The sequence below is a fragment of the Cryptomeria japonica genome, chromosome 11 (genome assembly GCF_030272615.1).
Source record: "Cryptomeria japonica chromosome 11, Sugi_1.0, whole genome shotgun sequence".
NCBI classification, from domain to species: domain Eukaryota; kingdom Viridiplantae; phylum Streptophyta; class Pinopsida; order Cupressales; family Cupressaceae; genus Cryptomeria; species Cryptomeria japonica.
This window is the reverse complement of record NC_081415.1, coordinates 368,315,606-368,335,075: the sequence shown is the minus strand read 5'-3', so window position 1 is coordinate 368,335,075 and position 19,470 is coordinate 368,315,606. Positions and strand designations below refer to the sequence as shown.

The 19,470-nt window shown below is 37.4% G+C and overlaps 1 protein-coding gene across 2 annotated transcripts in view; it reads right to left on the bottom strand.

The window, feature by feature from the left end:
- Positions 1 to 4,061: 4,061 nt before the first annotated feature.
- Positions 4,062 to 19,470, bottom strand: part of LOC131066831 (eukaryotic translation initiation factor 4E-2) — a 91,028-nt gene continuing 75,619 nt past the window's right edge. For both annotated transcript variants that reach the window (XM_058001692.2, XM_058001691.1), the window contains exons 5-6: positions 4,557 to 4,622; positions 4,062 to 4,430 (exon numbers count right to left, since the gene is read on the bottom strand). In XM_058001692.2, coding sequence (XP_057857675.1) covers positions 4,380 to 4,430; positions 4,557 to 4,622 — 117 coding nt within the window. In that variant the 3' untranslated portion in view covers positions 4,062 to 4,379. The remainder of the gene's footprint in view (positions 4,431 to 4,556; positions 4,623 to 19,470) is intronic.

Sequence of the window (19,470 nt, the reverse complement as noted above, 5' to 3'; positions counted from 1 at the left end):
TTATAGTAACCAACATTTTTAGTGACATTTATGTCATCATACATAACTTTTTTTGTAGAACAAATTAAGATCTAAATTTCTAAATATAGATTTGTCACAATAATATCTAATGCATGGATATTTTTTCATAATTTTTTATTCCATGTATTTTTTTAATTAATTTTCAAAGCCAAATTAATAATAATTTGGACAGGGGTGTATGTCATCTCACATAACTTTGTTTATATGCATTTGAATTAATTTGTTGTTATTGTGTTGAAATAAAGACATCAATCCATAAGGAACATATTTTTTTTTAAAGAAAACTATTTTTTTATTTTTCTAGATGTGTGAAACAAAGACCTTAATGTTTGGTGAAAAACCTATATTCAAAAAAAAATTAAAAATAGATAAAATAATCAAATGAAATATGTTCAAAATTATACTTTTTAGAAATCTTATAATAAGGGATGCATAATTTCAAAACAACACTTCTATATTAATTCATTTGATCCCCCAAAACATAAAGAAAGTGTGGTTTTATGTTAGCATTTTGATAGGTGCGAGACTCCATTGTAGGTATGATTTAAGACTAGAGGGGTTATATCTCATGGGGTTTGATTTGATTGATCTAAGCCTCTTCAAAAAAAATCCTTTAAATGGAACCTCTAAAGGCTTATCCTATTTGCTCAAAAATATGTGATTTCAAACAAAAATCAAGACGTTGAAAATAAGAATTATGCTCTCGAACTTCAATGACTTCCAAGATGAAGTTGAAAATAAGACAATAAGGATGCAAAACTTTGTCTCCCGTGTGATTAATAAAACCCTATTTTTTTATATTCTTCTCCTATTTTTTTATATGCAGGTGATAAATAATGTGATTTTGTTGCAATATTCTTGAATTTCATTTTGACATTATGTTTTATCATCAATATCATGATAGTGTTATGAACTCATAATGTATGGAATACGAATTGAAATTATAAATAGATTGTTGTAAAAGATAAAATTAAGGGTATTCAGCTAGCAATTAATGTGAGATGCTATGTTACTTATGATCATGTTGGTAATTTGTTGACAAGTAATGATACCATTAGGAGCGGGGAGAACCGTTTAGAAAAAATTGAAAGATTTCGTGAGAAGGTAGATCTAACCATTCTTGAAATAGAAAGTAATAGAGTTATTTCTTTTGGTGACTAAGGTTGTGAGGTTTATTATTGAGAGGCTAATTCAACTATGATTTGTGGGGAGCATTTAAAACTCAAATAAACCATTGAACAAGTCTATGATGAGACTTGTTGGATCATTTTCCTTATTTAAAGTGCAAAAATAAACCCCAGAGGCCTATACCTTTGAGATAGGGAGACCTATTGGCACATAATAATATCCCCAGTGCATGATTTAACCCTCCAAAAACCCTCATTAATAAAAGTAGCAAGTTTGGAGATTGAAGGGGGGTAGATGGATTGAAAGTACCAAACCCATCCCCGTAACTCATTTATGGGTGGTAACGATAGGTATGGGGTGCCCAAGTGTATGTCCCCCCCTTTGATGAGGAAAATATTCTCATGGAGGAGTGGATGGCAGAGTGACAAGTTTCACAATCCCATCCAAGGATTTGAGGTTAAAGCCTCCTCATATCTTGTTTGGAAAAGAAGAGTGGGGTGTTACAAACTTCTCCTTTTAGCTAATTCATGTGGAGTGTTTAGAGGAAATGAGAGTTAAGAGAGGGAAGGACTCCTTGCAAATGGAGGTGGAGATCGGATTTAGATAGATAAGTTTCCTTGCTTTCTCTACCCTTGTTCATGGACAACAACATTATTGCATAAAGGAAAATTTAGTAGAACTTTGAGGTGAAAACTTGGTTTGCATTTAAAGGAGCTTTACCAATAGGGTAATGAGTTTGCCACAACACTTGGGGATGATGATTAAATCACTGAGACATTGACCCATTGTACAATAGTATGTGTTTGTCTCTCCATTGTCTCCAAATTTGAGTACATCGTCTCATCCCAAACACACCATATCACCAATCCCCCACCTACACATCACCACTTTTTTCAAACTTAGTATTTCAGACATAACCCCCATTTCCTAATTTTAAACATTTTTAGATCCTATTATCAAATGTTCATTTCATAGTCTTCATTTTGTAAAACAAACACAAAATAAAGATAGAAATCAAACAATCAACAAGCATATCATGTTTACTCCGATATGGATGCAAATTATGTAATGTCCCCTTATTTAATCTCTTAAGATTTTGAGACTATTTACTAATAACTTCAATTGCAAGAGACTTCTCTCTAATCAAACACACATAAAATGCAGTATCGGATATTTTGCAACTTATATTGATGATACTACTTATGATAATTGATATATTCTAAATTGAAGAGCGATATATATATATATATAGTTTGAATATGAGAATTATGCAATGGTGATCCCTGATATGGAATTCTCTTCACTATGTAAACTTTGTCACTTCGATGCTATGGAGTCATCCCTGCTGTCTCAGATTTAGCGGTGTAAATTATGCTATAGATCTTCTCCTTATCGCTTATAGAGATGATGGTATAATTGTTGTTTCTAATAATTCTTTGGAAGTATGCAATGGTTATGTTGTTCCTGATTGTTGTCTTTGGATGTATGCAACCGATTTGCCTTGAGAAGGCTACTGCTCAATAGAGCGATCCAAAAAGGATGTAAATAAGTAATAGAAAACAACCAATGATTTGAAAGAATGAAGGTTTTCTCTTTAATATGTCAGGAGGAGGCATGATGTGAGAAGTATCTCAATGTCATAACCTTTGCAAACAAACTGAATTAACAATATATCCAACCGCACCCCATGGAAGATAACTAATTCATGATTAGTCAACAGCAGTTGTTCTCATCTCTTACCGGCAATAATGTTGTTTGTTATTTTAGGCTCGATATAATATGATTACTTAATATGATATTTGATGCTGACCCTGTACGTTTGATACATTGCTTTATGGAATTCTTGATATATAAGGATTTATGCTTGTTAATCATCTTTGTTCGATGGAAACATTGAATGCAATATTCGACTCTTCTTTATCAGCGATGATTGATGATCTTGGTGAACTCTATGGATCTTTATGGTAAACAATATCAACATTCCCTCTTACCATCTATGCTTTACCTGATGTCTTATGAAGATGCTAGATACGAAAATCGTTGAGTCTTATAAATAAGAGAATTTTCCTTGATAGTATCGTCGCTTCAGTTTTCATCTTTATCTTCTCCCTAATGCCACTGGCTTTTCCCTAATGCCACTGGCTTTATTAGCAAGAATATGCAAATCTAACTACTTGAACTTCTAAATTCTATGTATAATTCTCATAACTACTAGCTAACTGCTTGGAAGTGTCCAAGGTCTGCCACACCTTGATCATACGTGTTTAATGCTAGATTGCTTTTACGTCAAGGATGGGGAAATCACAAATTAGTTGGACAGTTGTCCACAGATCACCAAATATATGAATTATACAAGCTTAAACAAACATGGTGTTTCAAATATTGTTAACTGAAAAATCAATGATAAGTGTCACTCAGGAAATGAAACAAAATAAAGTTATGGACAAGATGGACCATTTTATAGGCTATATATCACATGTAAAGACATCATATGCCTGCCTTGATAAAAATTGCAATGCTGAAAACATTAATTATTTATTTCCTTACAAAATTATTACAACTAGCAGTTTATCTTAAGGAATTATATCTTGCCAATCAGATCTATCATACAGTAATTTTGAAATATTTAATTAGACTGCAGCCATCTTCTCAAACTTGCAAAATTGGCATGCACAGACTGGCTCAATCCCCATTATTATAAAGTTACACAAGTCTTTCGACTGCTACATAAAATAAATATTCAAGTGGCCTTGATTTCAAACAGGTTATAAGAAGCTACATTATAGCTACCTCTCATTTAGAATGCATAAACTTCTGATAGAAACTAACAAAATGAATGGTTCTGAAATTAACTTCTCTTTAAACATGCACATCAAAGGGATTCAATAGAATTTAGGTCTAAAATAATACCATTTTCCAAAAGCAATAGTTCACATTCAAAATAAACTAGCTTCAAGTCTCTTTTAAGTGTGTACATGTTAAAAAGAAACATAAGTCTCATAATGTTCATAATCCATTTATTTTGCTTACAATTTGTTGAGGCGGCACAAAACCAACTCATGAAACTATGTTTAATAATGTGGGTAATTTACTTAATAAGGACAAAATTGAACATGAAACCCTGTTTATTAAGATATAATATATGGCCTTTCAAAACATGATACATGCATTAAAATGCTGCTTGTAACCTGTAAATTTTAAGTATATCCATGCTACCCAATGACAATGTCCTATAATATATTATATCTATTTTTGGCCGCTCTGTCCTTCTTGGCATCATCCTAAAGAGTACAAACAATACCAAAGAGAAATCAGTTTATATTCTCGTCACCCCTCTTTCAAATAGAAAAGACAGTTCTAACTGCATACATTTAAACAAAAAATACATTTAATAAACTCTAACTTACATGGAACATATATCCCATTTTTTCATTGTAATCAAGGAACTCTTTCAATTGCTTCCCAATGCTCATCTGCAAGAAAATGTATACGCTCTGCTTTTAGAAAATTGGCAGCTATGAAGTATATTTTATACAAATAATTATACAGTATTTATCACCCAGGGAATAACTTCAATCATTATATAAGAAATCATAAGTACAAACCATCAAAGAAAAAATAAAGATCTAATACCCCTGAAATCCTCATCAATAGAAGATTGTTGTCATATATAGAAAATGCAAAGAAACGGAAACTGGAAATAAACAATAGCTCACCTACAGAGAACGTGATATCAGAGGCATTCTTTAATTTTCCCATGTGGGAGAGTTTTCACTCTAGCTGCTCAAGAGAGGTTTCTTGGTAGTCATGGCCATTAAACTGTAGTGAGATGAAAGCCAACTACTTCTATAAGGTCTCTGAAAGTGGTGAATTAACAACACTAAAGCATTAGCAAGAGGTTGAAACTTGCTGGGGGGCATGGACGTCATAACCAAACTGTATGTGAAAATGAGCAAGCACATGATGGTTGTGTCATCCTTGTGCAAAGTTGCAATTGAGAGGTGTTGTGTGCAGCCACAAAGATTTAACACCAGCCAGTCCCGCCTCCAACATTGGTCCTTGAATGTGTTGGGTCTCAATGTTCCATCTCCACAAATCCTAAAGAACAGCAGTAAAACCTAATCCTAGGGAAGGTCAACTTAAGGTGATGGACTGCAGTTATAATCAGACAGTGGGAACAATATGCCAATGCATAAAACATAAAAGTGGATAACCTCTTCTTATTTGGGCTCTGCTAGACCAAGTGGGGTATCTGCTAAGGTCATTAACAGGACAAGTAAAGAGTGTTTAAACACAAGTTAGGTTCTCAGCAACCATATCTAATCTATTGAAAATCCCTAAATATGTCACAAAGTTCATGTCAATATTGGCTGCAACGAGACTTACAGGACATCCAACAAGCAGATAATAAAATTCTTGTACATGCACTTAAAGATTAAAAAAATTTGCATTTCTATATATAAATCTCCTTATGTTTCTCATACTAGTGCAAGTTGAAGGCATACTGAATCAGTTTTATACTCACAAAAGGTATGGCATGAGTTGCACTCCAAGCCATGGAAGGATGTGAAATCTAAAAATTATCCTACACTATCTACTATCATGGATAGCAAAACAAGATGTATTTAAATTTAATGTTTGGAGGTTTGTTTATATCTTACCACCAAAACTAGTGCCTGCTCCATTGGACAAAACAATTTAATACTTTCAAGAAAAACTGAAAACACAAGTATGGACTAAAACTGAAAAAACAATTTGCATATGCATACAAATCACAAAATCAATAGTTAAAAGTTAAAACTTACATTCAGTTGATCTACTTCAAAGATCTATCAGTCAAACATATCTCATTTACAATAAAAAGATCACTGCAAAAATTTTGCAGTGTTTTACAGTGTTGTACAATTAACTACCTCCCAATACAATCAAACCAGCAAATGTGGCCAAGCAAATTCAGTGTACACTCATGAAATCTCCTGAAATACACCTACCAACCAAGGAGAAAACTATGGAGACCCCTTGCTAAACTACATATTCTTTGGAATCACTAGAAACTTTCAGCCCCTTATAGAACAAAGGCTTGCATCATTTGATCATCATTCACTTCTGCCTCTAGCACATTGCCAGCTCCATCCAGCTTCTAAGGTTTGGGAGCATGTGTGACTTGCATGTTGAGTCAACCATACCATCTCATTTCAACATACATTTGCAAGCAAGAGTACTTGCATGGAGGAGCTTAACCTTGGATAAGCAAGAAGCACTTGAAGGCAAGGAAGATCGAATCACAAGTCAGCAATGGCGCCAAACCCTTACCATGCATATTCATTATAAATGTGAATACACTCATCCATGTTTGAATCACCTGTATCTTCCAAATTTCCATGCAAGCAATCAACAAAAAAATTAAGCTCCCAATGTACCTCATGTGAAGAACCAAGTTTTTCTGCTTGCCTCTTCATTGTGTACTCTTCAGTGCAACTAGCTGAACAATATTCACTGCTAAAATCAGGCTCATAAAAAGCTTCTTCATCTCCCTTATCTACCTGAATTTCCATCCTTCGTAACTCTTTTTTAGCACAATCAGCATGGAGAAAATAGCATGCCTCACACCAAAGAAATAAACACTCATATGCATCTACATGGTCTTCAGCATAACCATCTTCAAGAGCAAGTTCTTCAAACTAAAAATTAGTATCCAAATTTTCATCTTTATCAACAAAGCTACCCTGTGATGTAGAGTCGTCCACCTTTCCTGCACTTGCAGCAATGTTGATTTGAGCATCGTGAACATAAGACACCCTCAAGTTTATCTCATTCAAGTCACTTGACTTGTCAACATCAACATAGAAAAGTGTCCAGTTACAACGTTTGAAGCTTGCCTAGTTTCCTCAAGAATGCCAGCCCACCCACAAGCTTGGAGAAGATGTGTAGGCTTCATTTCCTTTGGAAGCAAACACATGCTAGGCTTAAATGCTTCACAAAACATGTTGATACATACTGATACTTCAAAGCTCCTTTCCTTGGGATGTTGCAAACAACAGCTGCAAATCTGCAATTAAAAACAAAAGCTAATTTTCTTTCTCATCTCTTGATGCTAGCAAATTCATGAACAAGAAAATCGAAGTCAATGTTACTTGCAAACTGCTCACTAAAGACCACAACAAGATCATCCCAAAATGAAAAATAATAGTTAAGAAAACTGCCTGTTACCCCCTTTTTTGAACTATACTGATAATTTTTCAAACAACATACAAAAGAGCCTATTACTGAGTCAATTTGACCAGTGTGCATCCTAAGCGTTTCCTGGTTGTTGTCCATAGGCATTCCCCAAAGTCAAAGACAAAAACCAACTGGTTGCAAGGTGATGATGACGTCAAGGTCTTATGGCCATGATGAATCAAAAAGTTTTCTCTAGTTCTAAGAGTGATGCAGCATATTGATGAAAAGTGCAAAACCGATTGTATTTTAAAAACATGACTTAGTTCGTTGAACCTGTTTATGGAACTAATCTTGATCCTATTCCAAGCAATGTGGCCATTTTTTGTGTAGACCCAATTTACAGATTACAAGATTAAAATCAATGTTTTGTCAACTCAAACATACTTGTTTTTTTGGGTTCTTCTCATCATAACATTCTGGTCATCTTGGCAAAATTCCATGGCAAAAGGTTAAACTCGTCAAAAGTTATCAGTGTTTTTCTCCTACAAGCTCTCGGGGTTTTAATCGCAAAATGTGAAAGCAAAGACAAATCATTTCTCCCTCTGCACGATAACATATACTTGGTATGCGAGTGGATCAACAATATTCCTTGAATGAGATTTCGTCTCATGGAATGTAATGATTTAGACAGAAATGGGCTTGGTGAAAGAGATTTAGCAACTTTCACATGATCATTAGTCAATGACTTCAAATTATTTGGCAAGCATACTCAGTTGAACCACAGCTTTAAGTATCAGATATTCTATATGGTTTGAGACAATGCAAGTGAGATGTTTGACTGAATGCTTCAAAGGAATAGAAATTTTTGAAATGCAATTGATGCAAGATTAAAGACAACGGAGGTTTCTAGATTTGAAGCTTCAAGGTAGTAGGAGAGATAAGTTTATTAAGTTTATAAACCTTCTCAAAACGCTGTTGACATAGGGAAAAGCTATTGATTGGTGGTTTTGCACAAGTCGCTAAGTTCTATTCTCCAAGAAAGGATGGCAAACGCAAAATAAGTATTATCAGCAATTCTATGATAGTTCAGAAGTCTTTTTCAAATATCAATTTGAAGTAATTTGTAATGTCCCCGATATAATTAAATAATATTAATTATTGTATGGCCCTAAATTTAATAATAAAATCTTTCGGGCCCCTTTTTATTTTATTAGTTTAAGTTATGCCAGCCCGTTTGTAACCCTTCATGAAACTTCCTGGAGCCCATATATATGGCCGAGTTAGTCATTGTCGTAGGCATGTGAATCTGGTATCTTTTCTTGTTTGTGTGAATTCCAGTTGGAGTTCTATTGTCCACCATTTCGGAGGTGAAAGAACCTCCCTACTTGGTATCCGCAGTTTCGGTGGGATTCATCCCTCATCCTATTCTGCTTCTATTTGGAGTGTGTAATTTGTTGTGCGAATCTCATCAATATAATTTCTCTTTGCATGTTTGAATCTTCATCTGAGTCTCTTGTGTCTGGCATAACAATAATCCATTCCACGCCTCTATGCAACATTGAACTGACGAAGTATCCGGAGGGCTCTGAGGGAAGAACTCGACGGGTATTCATCCACCGTACAGACCCCTACGGTACACCTCATACGGCCAAACATCTACCGGCGGGTACTCACCCACCATACGGTCGGACAACATCCATCGTATGACCTTCCCAACCACCGTACAGGTGACCAATCACCGTACGACACCAAGCCTTCAGGTGACCCCAGTCACCGTACGGCTCAGCCACCGTACGGGTTCACTAAGACCACTCCACCGTACAGCAGACAGCCTCTGTACGAGCTCGGGACATTACAGTGGTATTTGTGTTGGTGATTCTACTAGACTGTCGAGAGAATCATGGCACCAAGTGAAGGATTGATAGATGTGCTGAGGGAGTTAAGAAGTCACCAAGAGCTCTGTCAAATCCTCGCAAGAAGGCCTACCATATGTTCTCTATCCCAGATTTCGGCGGATTGGAAGGAACATCTGTTGGTTGAATACTCCAAGAATACATTCGCGTGCGAGCTGATGGATGGTCAAGTGCAGGATGACAGATACAAGGTGGTTGACGACATCATTTACTACAAGGACAAAATCTATTTGGTGCTCGAGTCCAAGATGAAGGTAAGAATTCTGAAAGAAATGCACGACTCTCCCTTGGCCAGCCATTCGAGATATCTGAAGATCTACAGACAAATCCGAGACAAATTTTCTTGGAAGGGCCTTAAGAATGACGTTTTGCAGTACATGCGTGAATGCTCCACCTACCAGAAGAACAAATCTGAGCACACCTTACCTACTGGATTGTTTCAGCCGTTGCCAATCCTCAACCAGAAGTGGGATAGCATCCGATGGATTTCATTACCGGGCTTCCCATAGTGCAAGGAAAGGATTGCATCTTCATCGTGGTAGATCATTTGACCAAATATGCCCTTTTCTTTGCCATCTCCACCAGATGCCAGGTAGTTCAAGTGGCCGAGTTGTTCTTCCATGAGGAAGAGTGGCATCTACATAAGAACCTATTGCAAATGAGTTTTCAGATTCCAAACCATCATTGGGAAAGGACTAATTGGCATGATGGCATGATAGCTTGGGATCCGGGCATCGATGTGTTTGATTGTTGGCTTCAGAGGGATCTTGGCGACTCTGGGCATGGAAACAATTATATCAGAGTGGAGCAGCGGAAGCTAGAGGGAGATTTACTCTTCTCGCTTACTTCCATGTGCATGCACGCGGTCATGTTGCGGCATGGAGATTTCAAATACGACTATCGGTGTTCACGCTTAGTTTGGGACCCTGGATCTTTGCAGTGGGCAAACCGTTTGATGATGGATTGCTTGAGGGCAAGCAATCTTTGGGCGGCGAGGATTTGTAATGTCCCTGATATAATTAAATAATATTAATTATTGTATGGCCCTAAATTTAATAGTAAAATCTTTCGGGCCCCTTTTTATTTTATTAGTTTAAGTTATGTCGGCCCGTTTGTAACCCTTCGAGAAACTTCCTAGAGCCCATATAAATGGTCGAGTTAGTCATTATCGTAGGCATGCGAATTTGGTAACTTTTCTTGTTTGTGCGAATTCCAGTTGGAGTTTTGTTGTCCACCATTTCGAAGGTGAAAGACCCTCCCTACTTGGTATCCGCAGTTTCGGTGGGATTCATCCCTCATCCTATTCTGCTTCTATTTGGAGTGTGTTATTTGTTGTGCAAATCTTATCAATATAATTTCTCTTTGTATGTTCGAATCTTCATCTGAGTATCTTGTGTCTGGCATAACAATAATCCATTCCACACCTCCATGCAACATCGAACTGACGAAGTATTCGGAGGGCTCTAAGGGCGGAACTCGGCAGGTATTCATCCACCGTACGAACCCCTACCGTACACCCCGTATGGCCAAACATCTACCGGCGAGTATTCACCCACCATACGGCCACTACCATACACCTCGTACGGTTGGACAACATCCACTGTACGACCTTCCCAGCCACCGTACGAGTGACCAATCACCGTATGACACCAAGCCTTCGGGTGACCCCAGTCACCGTACGGCTCAGCCACCGTACGAATTCATTCAGACCACTCCACCGTACAACAGACAGCCTCTGTACGGGCCCGGGACATTACAGTGGTATCACACCTGGTGATTCTGCCAACCTGTCGAGAAAATCATGGCACCAAGTGAAGGATTGATAGATGCGCTGAGGGAGTTAAGAAGTCAGCAAGAGCTCTGTCAGATCCTCACAAGAAGGCTTGCCATATGTTCTCTATCCCAGATTTCGACGGATTGGAAGGAACATTTGTTGGTTGAATACTCCAAGAATACATTCGCGTGCGAGCTAATGGATGGTCAAGTGCAGGATGACAGATACAAGGTGGTTGACGACATCATTTACTACAAGGACAAAATCTATTTGCTGTCGGAGTCCAAGATGAAGGAAAGAATTCTGAAAGAAATACACGACTCTCCCTTGGCCAGCCATCCGGGATATCTGAAGATCTACAGACAAATTTTCTTGGAAGGGCCTTAATAACGACGTTCTGCAGTACATGCATGAATGCTCCACCTACCAGAAGAACAAATCCGAGCACACCTTACCTACTGGATTGTTTCAGCCGTTGCCAATCCTCAACCAGAAGTGGGATAGAATCTCGATGGATTTCATTACCGAGCTTCCCATAGTACAAGGAAAGGATTGCATCTTCGTCATGGTAGATCATTTGACCAAATATGCCCTTTTCTTTGCCATCTCCACCAGATGCCAGGTAGTTCAAGTGGCCGAGTTGTTCTTCCATGAGGAAGAGCGGCATCTACATAAGAAGAACCTATTGCAGATGAGTTTTGAGATTCCAAACCATCATTGGGAAAGGACTAATTGGGATGATGGCATGATAGCTTGGGATTTGGGCATCGATGTGTTTGATGATTGGCTTTAGAGGGATCTTGGCGACTCCGGGCATGGAAACAATTATATCAGAGTGGAGCAGCGGAAGCTGGAGGGAGATTTACTCTTCTCGCTTACTTCCATGTGCATGCACGCAATCATGTTGCGGCATGGAGATTTCAAATATGACTATTGGTGTTCGTGCTTGGTTTGGGACCCTGGATCTCTGCAGGGGACAAACCGTTTGATGATGGATTGCTTGAGGGCAAGCAATCTTTGGGCAGCGAGGATTTGTAATGTCCCCGATATAATTAAATAATATTAATTATTGTATGGCCCTAAATTTAATAATAAAATCTTTTGGGCCCCTTTTTATTTTATTACTTTAAGTTATGTCAGCCCGTTTGTAACCCTTCGGGAAACTTCCTGGAGCCCATATATATGGCCAAGTTAGTCATTGTCGTAGGCATGCAAATCTGGTATCTTTTCTTGTTTGTGTGAATTCCAGTTGGAGTTCTGTTGTCCACCATTTCGGAGGTGAAAGACCCTCCCTACTTGGTATCTGCAGTTTTGGTGGGATTCATCCCTCACCCTATTCTGCTTCTATTTGGAGTGTGTAATCGGTTGTGCAAATCTTATCAATATAATTTCTCTTTGTATGTTTGAATCTGCATCTGAGTCTCTTGTGTCTGGCATAACAATAATCCATTCCACGCCTCTATGCAACATCGAACTGACGAAGCATCCAGAGGGCTTTGAGGGCGAAACTCGGCGGGTATTCATCCATCGTACAGACCCCTACCGTACACCCTGTACGGCCAAACATCTATCGGCGGGTATTCACCCACCATACGGCCACTACCGTACACCCCGTACAGCCGGACAACATCCATCATATGACCTTCCCAGCCACTGTACGGGTGACCAATCACCGTACAACATCAAGCCTTTGGGTGACGCCAGTCACCATACGGGTTCACTCAGACCACTCCAACGTACGGCAGACAACCTCTGTATAGGCCCGCGACATTACATAATTACCTCCAAATCACCAACTTAAGCGGTGCAAACTTGTCAGCACTTCGCTATAAGTTCGCATCCTATGGATAATAATTTCCTGCCAAGTATCGATGGAGAAGAAATGAAAGGATATCGGGACATTTATAATTTCCTACCATATTTTGTTAAATCGGCGTTAAAAGACTGGATATTGAAAGTTAATTTCGAACGAGTCATTTTACAAAGTTCCCAAAGTATCTAAAAAGGTCGCCAAGAAAGCTCCTTCATACAATAAATATATAAATTTGGTCAAATTGGTCAAGTTACCAACTATTGTGACATATTCACACATCGCCCCATTGCAAATGAGGACCCCCCACTTTTTTCTGCTTTCTAGGATAGTGGTAGTCTTTTGCTATTAGCCTTTGTATTGAGGAGGTGTAGTTTCTCAGGTGTCCAAGAGGAAATCAAATCAAGTCTCTCTCTCTTGATTTAGCGAAATTGGTCAATTGTCAAAGCCTAGGAAATGAATTATTATATGATGATTATTCCATTTGATCATCATCATTGGCTTGTGAGATGTGAGATGAGGTGTCTTGGACGAAATGACAAGTATAGCAAAATTTCCTTTGCTCTTCAATGTCACTAACAGTGACTTCCTTTGCTCTTCCAAGGCATTGACAATCACTTCCTTTGCTCTTCCAAGGCATTGACTGTCACTTCCTTACCTCATAGAAGCCCCGATCAACATAGAAAACCTTTTGATCAAGGATGAGCATTTGATGTCTTGTAGCATTCCTTCTCTTGCATTTGAGTGAATAAGGTTAATGTGCGGTCATCAACCCAATTGATCAAAGCCTATAGTGGCAAAAGACTGAATGGAAGGTATCAAGTAAGGTTAATTTGAACAAGATAGGCGAGGAGGTTTAAGAGGTGAATCCCTTGGATGAAACTTCACTAAGTATAAAAAAATTTCTTTGCCATCCAAGAGGTCTGATTGCACTTTATGGAGAAGTAAGTCACATGGGCAAAATTTGGCTAGGTATAAGAAAATTTCCTTTGCCCTCTTAGAGGAGTGCCCTGACTTCCTTTGCCCTCTTAGAGGAGCAACCTCACTTCCTTTGCTACTTGAGAGGAGCAACATGACTTCCTTTGCCTTCTCAGAGGTACAAAATGTCTTTGCTCTTCATGAATTACGGTTTAGTGCCTTTGTTGAGTAATGATTTTGATCTTCTAACCAGCGATCAGGCCTAGTAGACAACTTTTTTCTTGTCACCCTAAGAGATTTGATATATATGCAAGGCGTTCTTTGAAGGAGAATTGATAAGATTAGGCGAATGGAGGAAGAAACCTTAAGAATTTCTTATGCTTCACCTTAAATACTACCTAGCCTTTGCTCATTGACAGGGCATGAATTGGTGAAAAGGGACGAATTAATGAAGAAGTTGATGAGAGCAAACTGGAGATAGCAAGTTTAATCCACTTCCATTGCCCTCTTGGAGGAGCAATCCCACTTCCTTTGCTCATCAAAATGTCTGAATTCCTAACAATGATCACACCAAGCAGCGGCATGAACAAGTATTATTGGCGCCAAAAGAGTTCAAATTTAAAATGAAAAATGTTAAAATGCAATCAGGTTGGTCCCCTTAGGAAACAGTATTAATTTTATTTAAAGCAATCAAGTCAGCCTAAGAACTGAAAGGACACATCTTTTCCCTTGCATACCTATAAAAGCTAAGTCAAAATTAGTCATTTGATCAACCAAACAAAGCAAATTCCTTCTCCAAAAGAGCAGATCAACAAATTTAATCATAAGAGCAGCAAATTCAATCTTAAGGGCAGCAAATTTGATAATAAGAACAGCGAACTTGATCAGAAGTGCAGCGAATTTGATCAGGTGTATAGCAAATTCATTCATACACCTTCAGCACACAGTGAGTTTCCTGAGTATTATTAGTCATCTCCTTTGATTAGAAGCATGATTAAGGATGTAGCAAGAGTGGGAAGTGCTGTATTATTTATTACACATACGATTATTGATTCATAAATGTTTTCTTTTCAGGTCTGATACATGGGGAAGCATGTCAGCAACATGAAGACTTCATCCAATTCAAGGCATTCAAGGTGATTGCAACATTCGAGAGTTACACTAAAGAAGGACGAATTTGTGTCATGATGAACATGGAAGAAAAGTCAGATGAAAGACAGCTAAAAATACTTCAAGGAGGCGAATTGGAGATTAGGACAATGTTGCATCAAGAAGGAACAACATTAGCATGAAGAACTTAGATTCAGCAACAAGAAAATATCAAGGCAAGATTCGCACTACAAGGAAGTGATGAGAAATCAAGGATTCCCCAACATGAAGTCAAGAACGACACTAAGGAATGACAAAATTAAGATCATGAATAAGGAAAGATCGATCATCATCACATTGAGAAAACTGAATAATGTTGAGTATCAAGAGATATTACTCAATACTCATTCATGATGATGAATCAAGTCTACAAATGCAAGTTGAGGTAGCATCCTAGTCATCTCTTCGCCAATCAAGAGGTTCCACATTAGCATGTCTAGATACAATGCACCTGACTCATCGTATAGAGGCACAAACTTTGAGCCACCTTCCCTCAAATTCTATTGGTTCACATTCAATGTTGAACCTAAATGTAGATTTTTCATTGGCCAGAGGGAGTTGTTGTAACAAACCCTAATTAGGGTTTTCATCTTGTAATCTTGGCCATTGATTGTGAATCAATCTAAGCCATTCATTGTAAAAAGCTCACTTCTCATTTGTAAAAGATAATAGTAGGTTGATAGCAAGTTAATAGTTAGTAACTCAAGAATAGTTTAGTAGCAATTAGCAATTAGAATAGAAGTTAGATTAGGAGAAGGCAAAGATTGTTGCCAAAAGCTTGTTGTAAAGAGCATATGATTTCATTGAAGCTATGGTGAATTAATTTGTCATTTCAACAAGTCGCATGGTCTCTACTTCTCAATCATTTGCTTTCATGTTGATTAGTTGAATGATAGAGTGTTGTGCATGATTCATAGTGAAACTCCTAATCCATACCACTAGTAGTGTGTTGATTGCAAAGTCGCCTTGTGTGGTCAACTAAAATACTTGAATAAGCTTAAGTTCAATTGTTATTCAATCATTGATATGCATTCAATTAATGATGTCTATGCTTGATAATGATTTGAAAATCATCTAATTTCCTTAGAAGATTGCACTAAGCTTTGCGGAGTTGTTGCTTTGCATGTCAAAGCATGACTTAGTGGGGTTTCACCAAAGATTATTCATTGTCTCTTGCATTCTTAGGAGTAGCGTAGTCTTCCTAAACCCATCTTTTTTACTCTTTTTTTATTCTCCAAGCAAGTAGTTAGAATCTAAGTTCCAGCAATTCAAGCATTCAATTATTCAACATAAGTCCCCTTGGATTACCAGCAATCACATCAACCATTAAGATTATCCACGAGTCATGACTTGACAATAGAAACCTTAAAGTTGTCTCATTTGATCGTGAAGCATAGCATTTGAGAGACTTTATTCAAGAGAAGATAAGATGCCTCGGTATTTTATTCTGTGTTTGATTGTGCCTAAAAAACACATCAACACCAACTTCTAGTAATAATGCAAATCCCCAATGAATGAATATAGTGTATAGGCCCTTTGGCCTTGTTGCCAAAGTGAAACAAAATGCATATAGACTTGTGGATAATCATCAACCCACCGAATGAGGAAGAACTGTTAGAAAATCTAATTGACAAGTTTGCATTTTGAATGAAGAAGCTGATAGACAAGTTAGTTATTATAACTGACCTAAAAACGTTATAAATGTGAAATGGAATGCAGTTTGAAGCTCTCAAACAAGGTAAGCACGAAAAACATTTGTGAAACAGCTTTGGAAATATCAAACAAATACAATTAGCAGGGAAGCTCATGGTAGACATGCTTGCAAATTGCTGAAGCATAGACACAGTGCGTGAACTCTTTGCCAAACACCCTTGAAGAGATAGCATCGCATGGAATGCCATGATTGCAGGATATGCACGTTATACATTTCTTGAAACAGCTTTAGAAACGAGCCAATGTGGTTGGCAGTTGTCAAACCAAATTCTACAACCTTTGCCATCACTTTCTGTGCCTATGCTAGAATGGGAGATTCAAAGACAATGCATGGACATTCATCAAGGCATAAATGATGAATATTTTTGCTAGATGATATAGTTGGAAATGTTTGGGCTGACATGTATGCTTCACAAAATGCCTTACAGAGATGTCCTCATAAGGAATGGAATGAAAAGATTGCAGAAGTGCAAAAAATGGATTTTGAAAGGAAACTCTCAAAATATTTGAATGAATGAGGCACTCCTAAACATTCCTAGCATTGTAAGCTTTGTTTATGTTCTATGTAGGGGATGAGGATCGTACATGCTTCAATCAAATAATTGCACTGCACAATTGATCAATAGGTGGTTTAATGGTCAACCTTCACGTTGAAGTATATGGTCATTGATGTCAAGAATTTTGTGTTTTGATAAAGTTGTGTGTTTCACGGCTGTCAGCTTCAGCATGTACTTTTTGTATTTGATCTGGACAAGATCTCTTTGTTTTGTCTTGTGTATCAAGAGGACTTCTGTTCAGGCCATGTATTATATTTCCTCAGCTAACAAGTGCCTTGTCTTTTTAGCAGCTAAGTTTGTATTTTCTTTTTGTTCCTTATGTCGACTTGGCCCGTGTTAGTGTCGACATGCTGAGGTAGTGTCTATACACACTGTGCTATGCAATCAGCACAGAAATCAGTTATAAAGCCTTTTAAGATAACACCTTCTGTTCTTGTTTCAGAGCAAAGCTCTGCATTCCAATTATGTGTTCTCTCTGGCGAAAGATAAGTTTGTAACAGGAAATCACACTTGACAAATCTTTCATTAAAAACGGATGCTAGTTTATGACAGCTTTTTTTTCAAAAAGAATGATGTGGATGATTTGGTTTGAATCCGTTTTTTTATGTGCAGCGAACTTCTTATTGCTAAGGTTTTGTTATAGACAAGTATGACACCTGTTGGAGCCGGATTTTTTTTGGTCTGGCTGTTTTCAAAAGTTTCGCCAAATATCATATGTATTATTGCTGGGTCGTATTTTTTTTTCGGGTTGACGATATCATGGCTAAGTGTGCATCGAGCTATTAACTTTGGGAGATGATTCAAATAGACATATATAAAAAACCGTCTCTTCAGTTAAAAATTATATGATGGATATATGCATTTAATTTTTCATGCGCATTATGAAAAAGTGGCGATAATCTCATGACAGGTGCCTATCGTATTTGATTGGTCTCAGAATATACGTTTTTTTTGTTGAAGGTTACACAGAAGGTTGTGAGTTTTTTATAAAAAAAAAATTGAAGAGGCATCAATGAAGTGGTTTTGTTTTTTTAAAATTTGGGGTGTGCAACAAAAGAGTATAAGATAGAAATCGCAATGATGTTCAGTATCTTAAAAAAAATATATGGAGGGAGTTATTTTTTAGAATGGTATGTGCTGGAGCATTGCTTGAGTGCCTAAGGACTGGTAACACAAAAATATGAGATGCTGTGGTAGCAAGGTGGAAGTTATCTGTGTGATTACAGAATTTAATAATCACTTATTCTGATAGAGAGGATGATCATTACTAATATGTTTGATGTGAGGTTCTTCAGTCCTTTTGATGATGATGTCAAAGTTCGAATCACTGTCAAAATTACATGAGATGAATGCTTTGCTGAGGGTTTTATACACTGCTGTATAAAACAGTGAGCTTACTGTTGAATTTTTTTTTAAAACAGAGAGTGTTTCTTATTGAGTTGGTTTTCGGTTTGAGGTTGGAGCCTCTGGAGTTTTGAGTAGGTGCTCATTTAAGAGTTGGTGCTCTTTTTGTATAAAGGTTGGAGCCCATTCTTCTTAATGAAAGATTTCAGTGCTGTGGTTTTCTAGCCGAAAGGGTTTTCCACGAGATAAAATCTGTGTCATCTTTATGTTTGTGCGTTCTGTTCTTTCATGTATTTAAAATTTATTGTAAGACTATGAATTACTGATTCACGCCCCGACCCCCACCCCCTTCCCTCCTCTCAGTAATTCTTCATTTGATTTTCACTTCATGCCTGAAAAATCCCCTATAAAAATCTTCCCAAAATTTTCACTTTATCTTCTCAATAATTTTGTCAAACAGTTTCAGATTTGCCAAAGATAGATGTTGCTCCAGATGAAAGGCTTAATGCAAGAAATAGAAATTACCATCAACCATATCCCTTTCAATCATAACAGAAATATATAAAACTGAATTGATTTTGAAGATTCTAATATTCAAAAAATTACATATACCAATCTGAAACAGTTTGCTGCAATCAGAAAATAAACATTGTGCACCTTATGATCCATGTTCAGCTCTCATTCTTGAATCTGCATAAGCTTTGAAAGTTCAGTATTCAGAATCTAGAAATTTGTCTTCTACGGAAACCTCACAAATTTCATCGAACAACAACTGTTAAAACTAATGCAAAATCTGAAGTGACTCCACCAAAATCAGCTAGGGTGGAAGTTTCACCACCGAAACTGATCTTCCCAAGAGGATTTGCATCCTCAAGAGACTTGGATGGAACAAGTTCCAATCTCCAGAACCACGAAGGTTTCAATCAAGAAGAAGAATAAATTCAACATTCCCTCAATATGCCTCTCAATGCTCTTCTATAATCC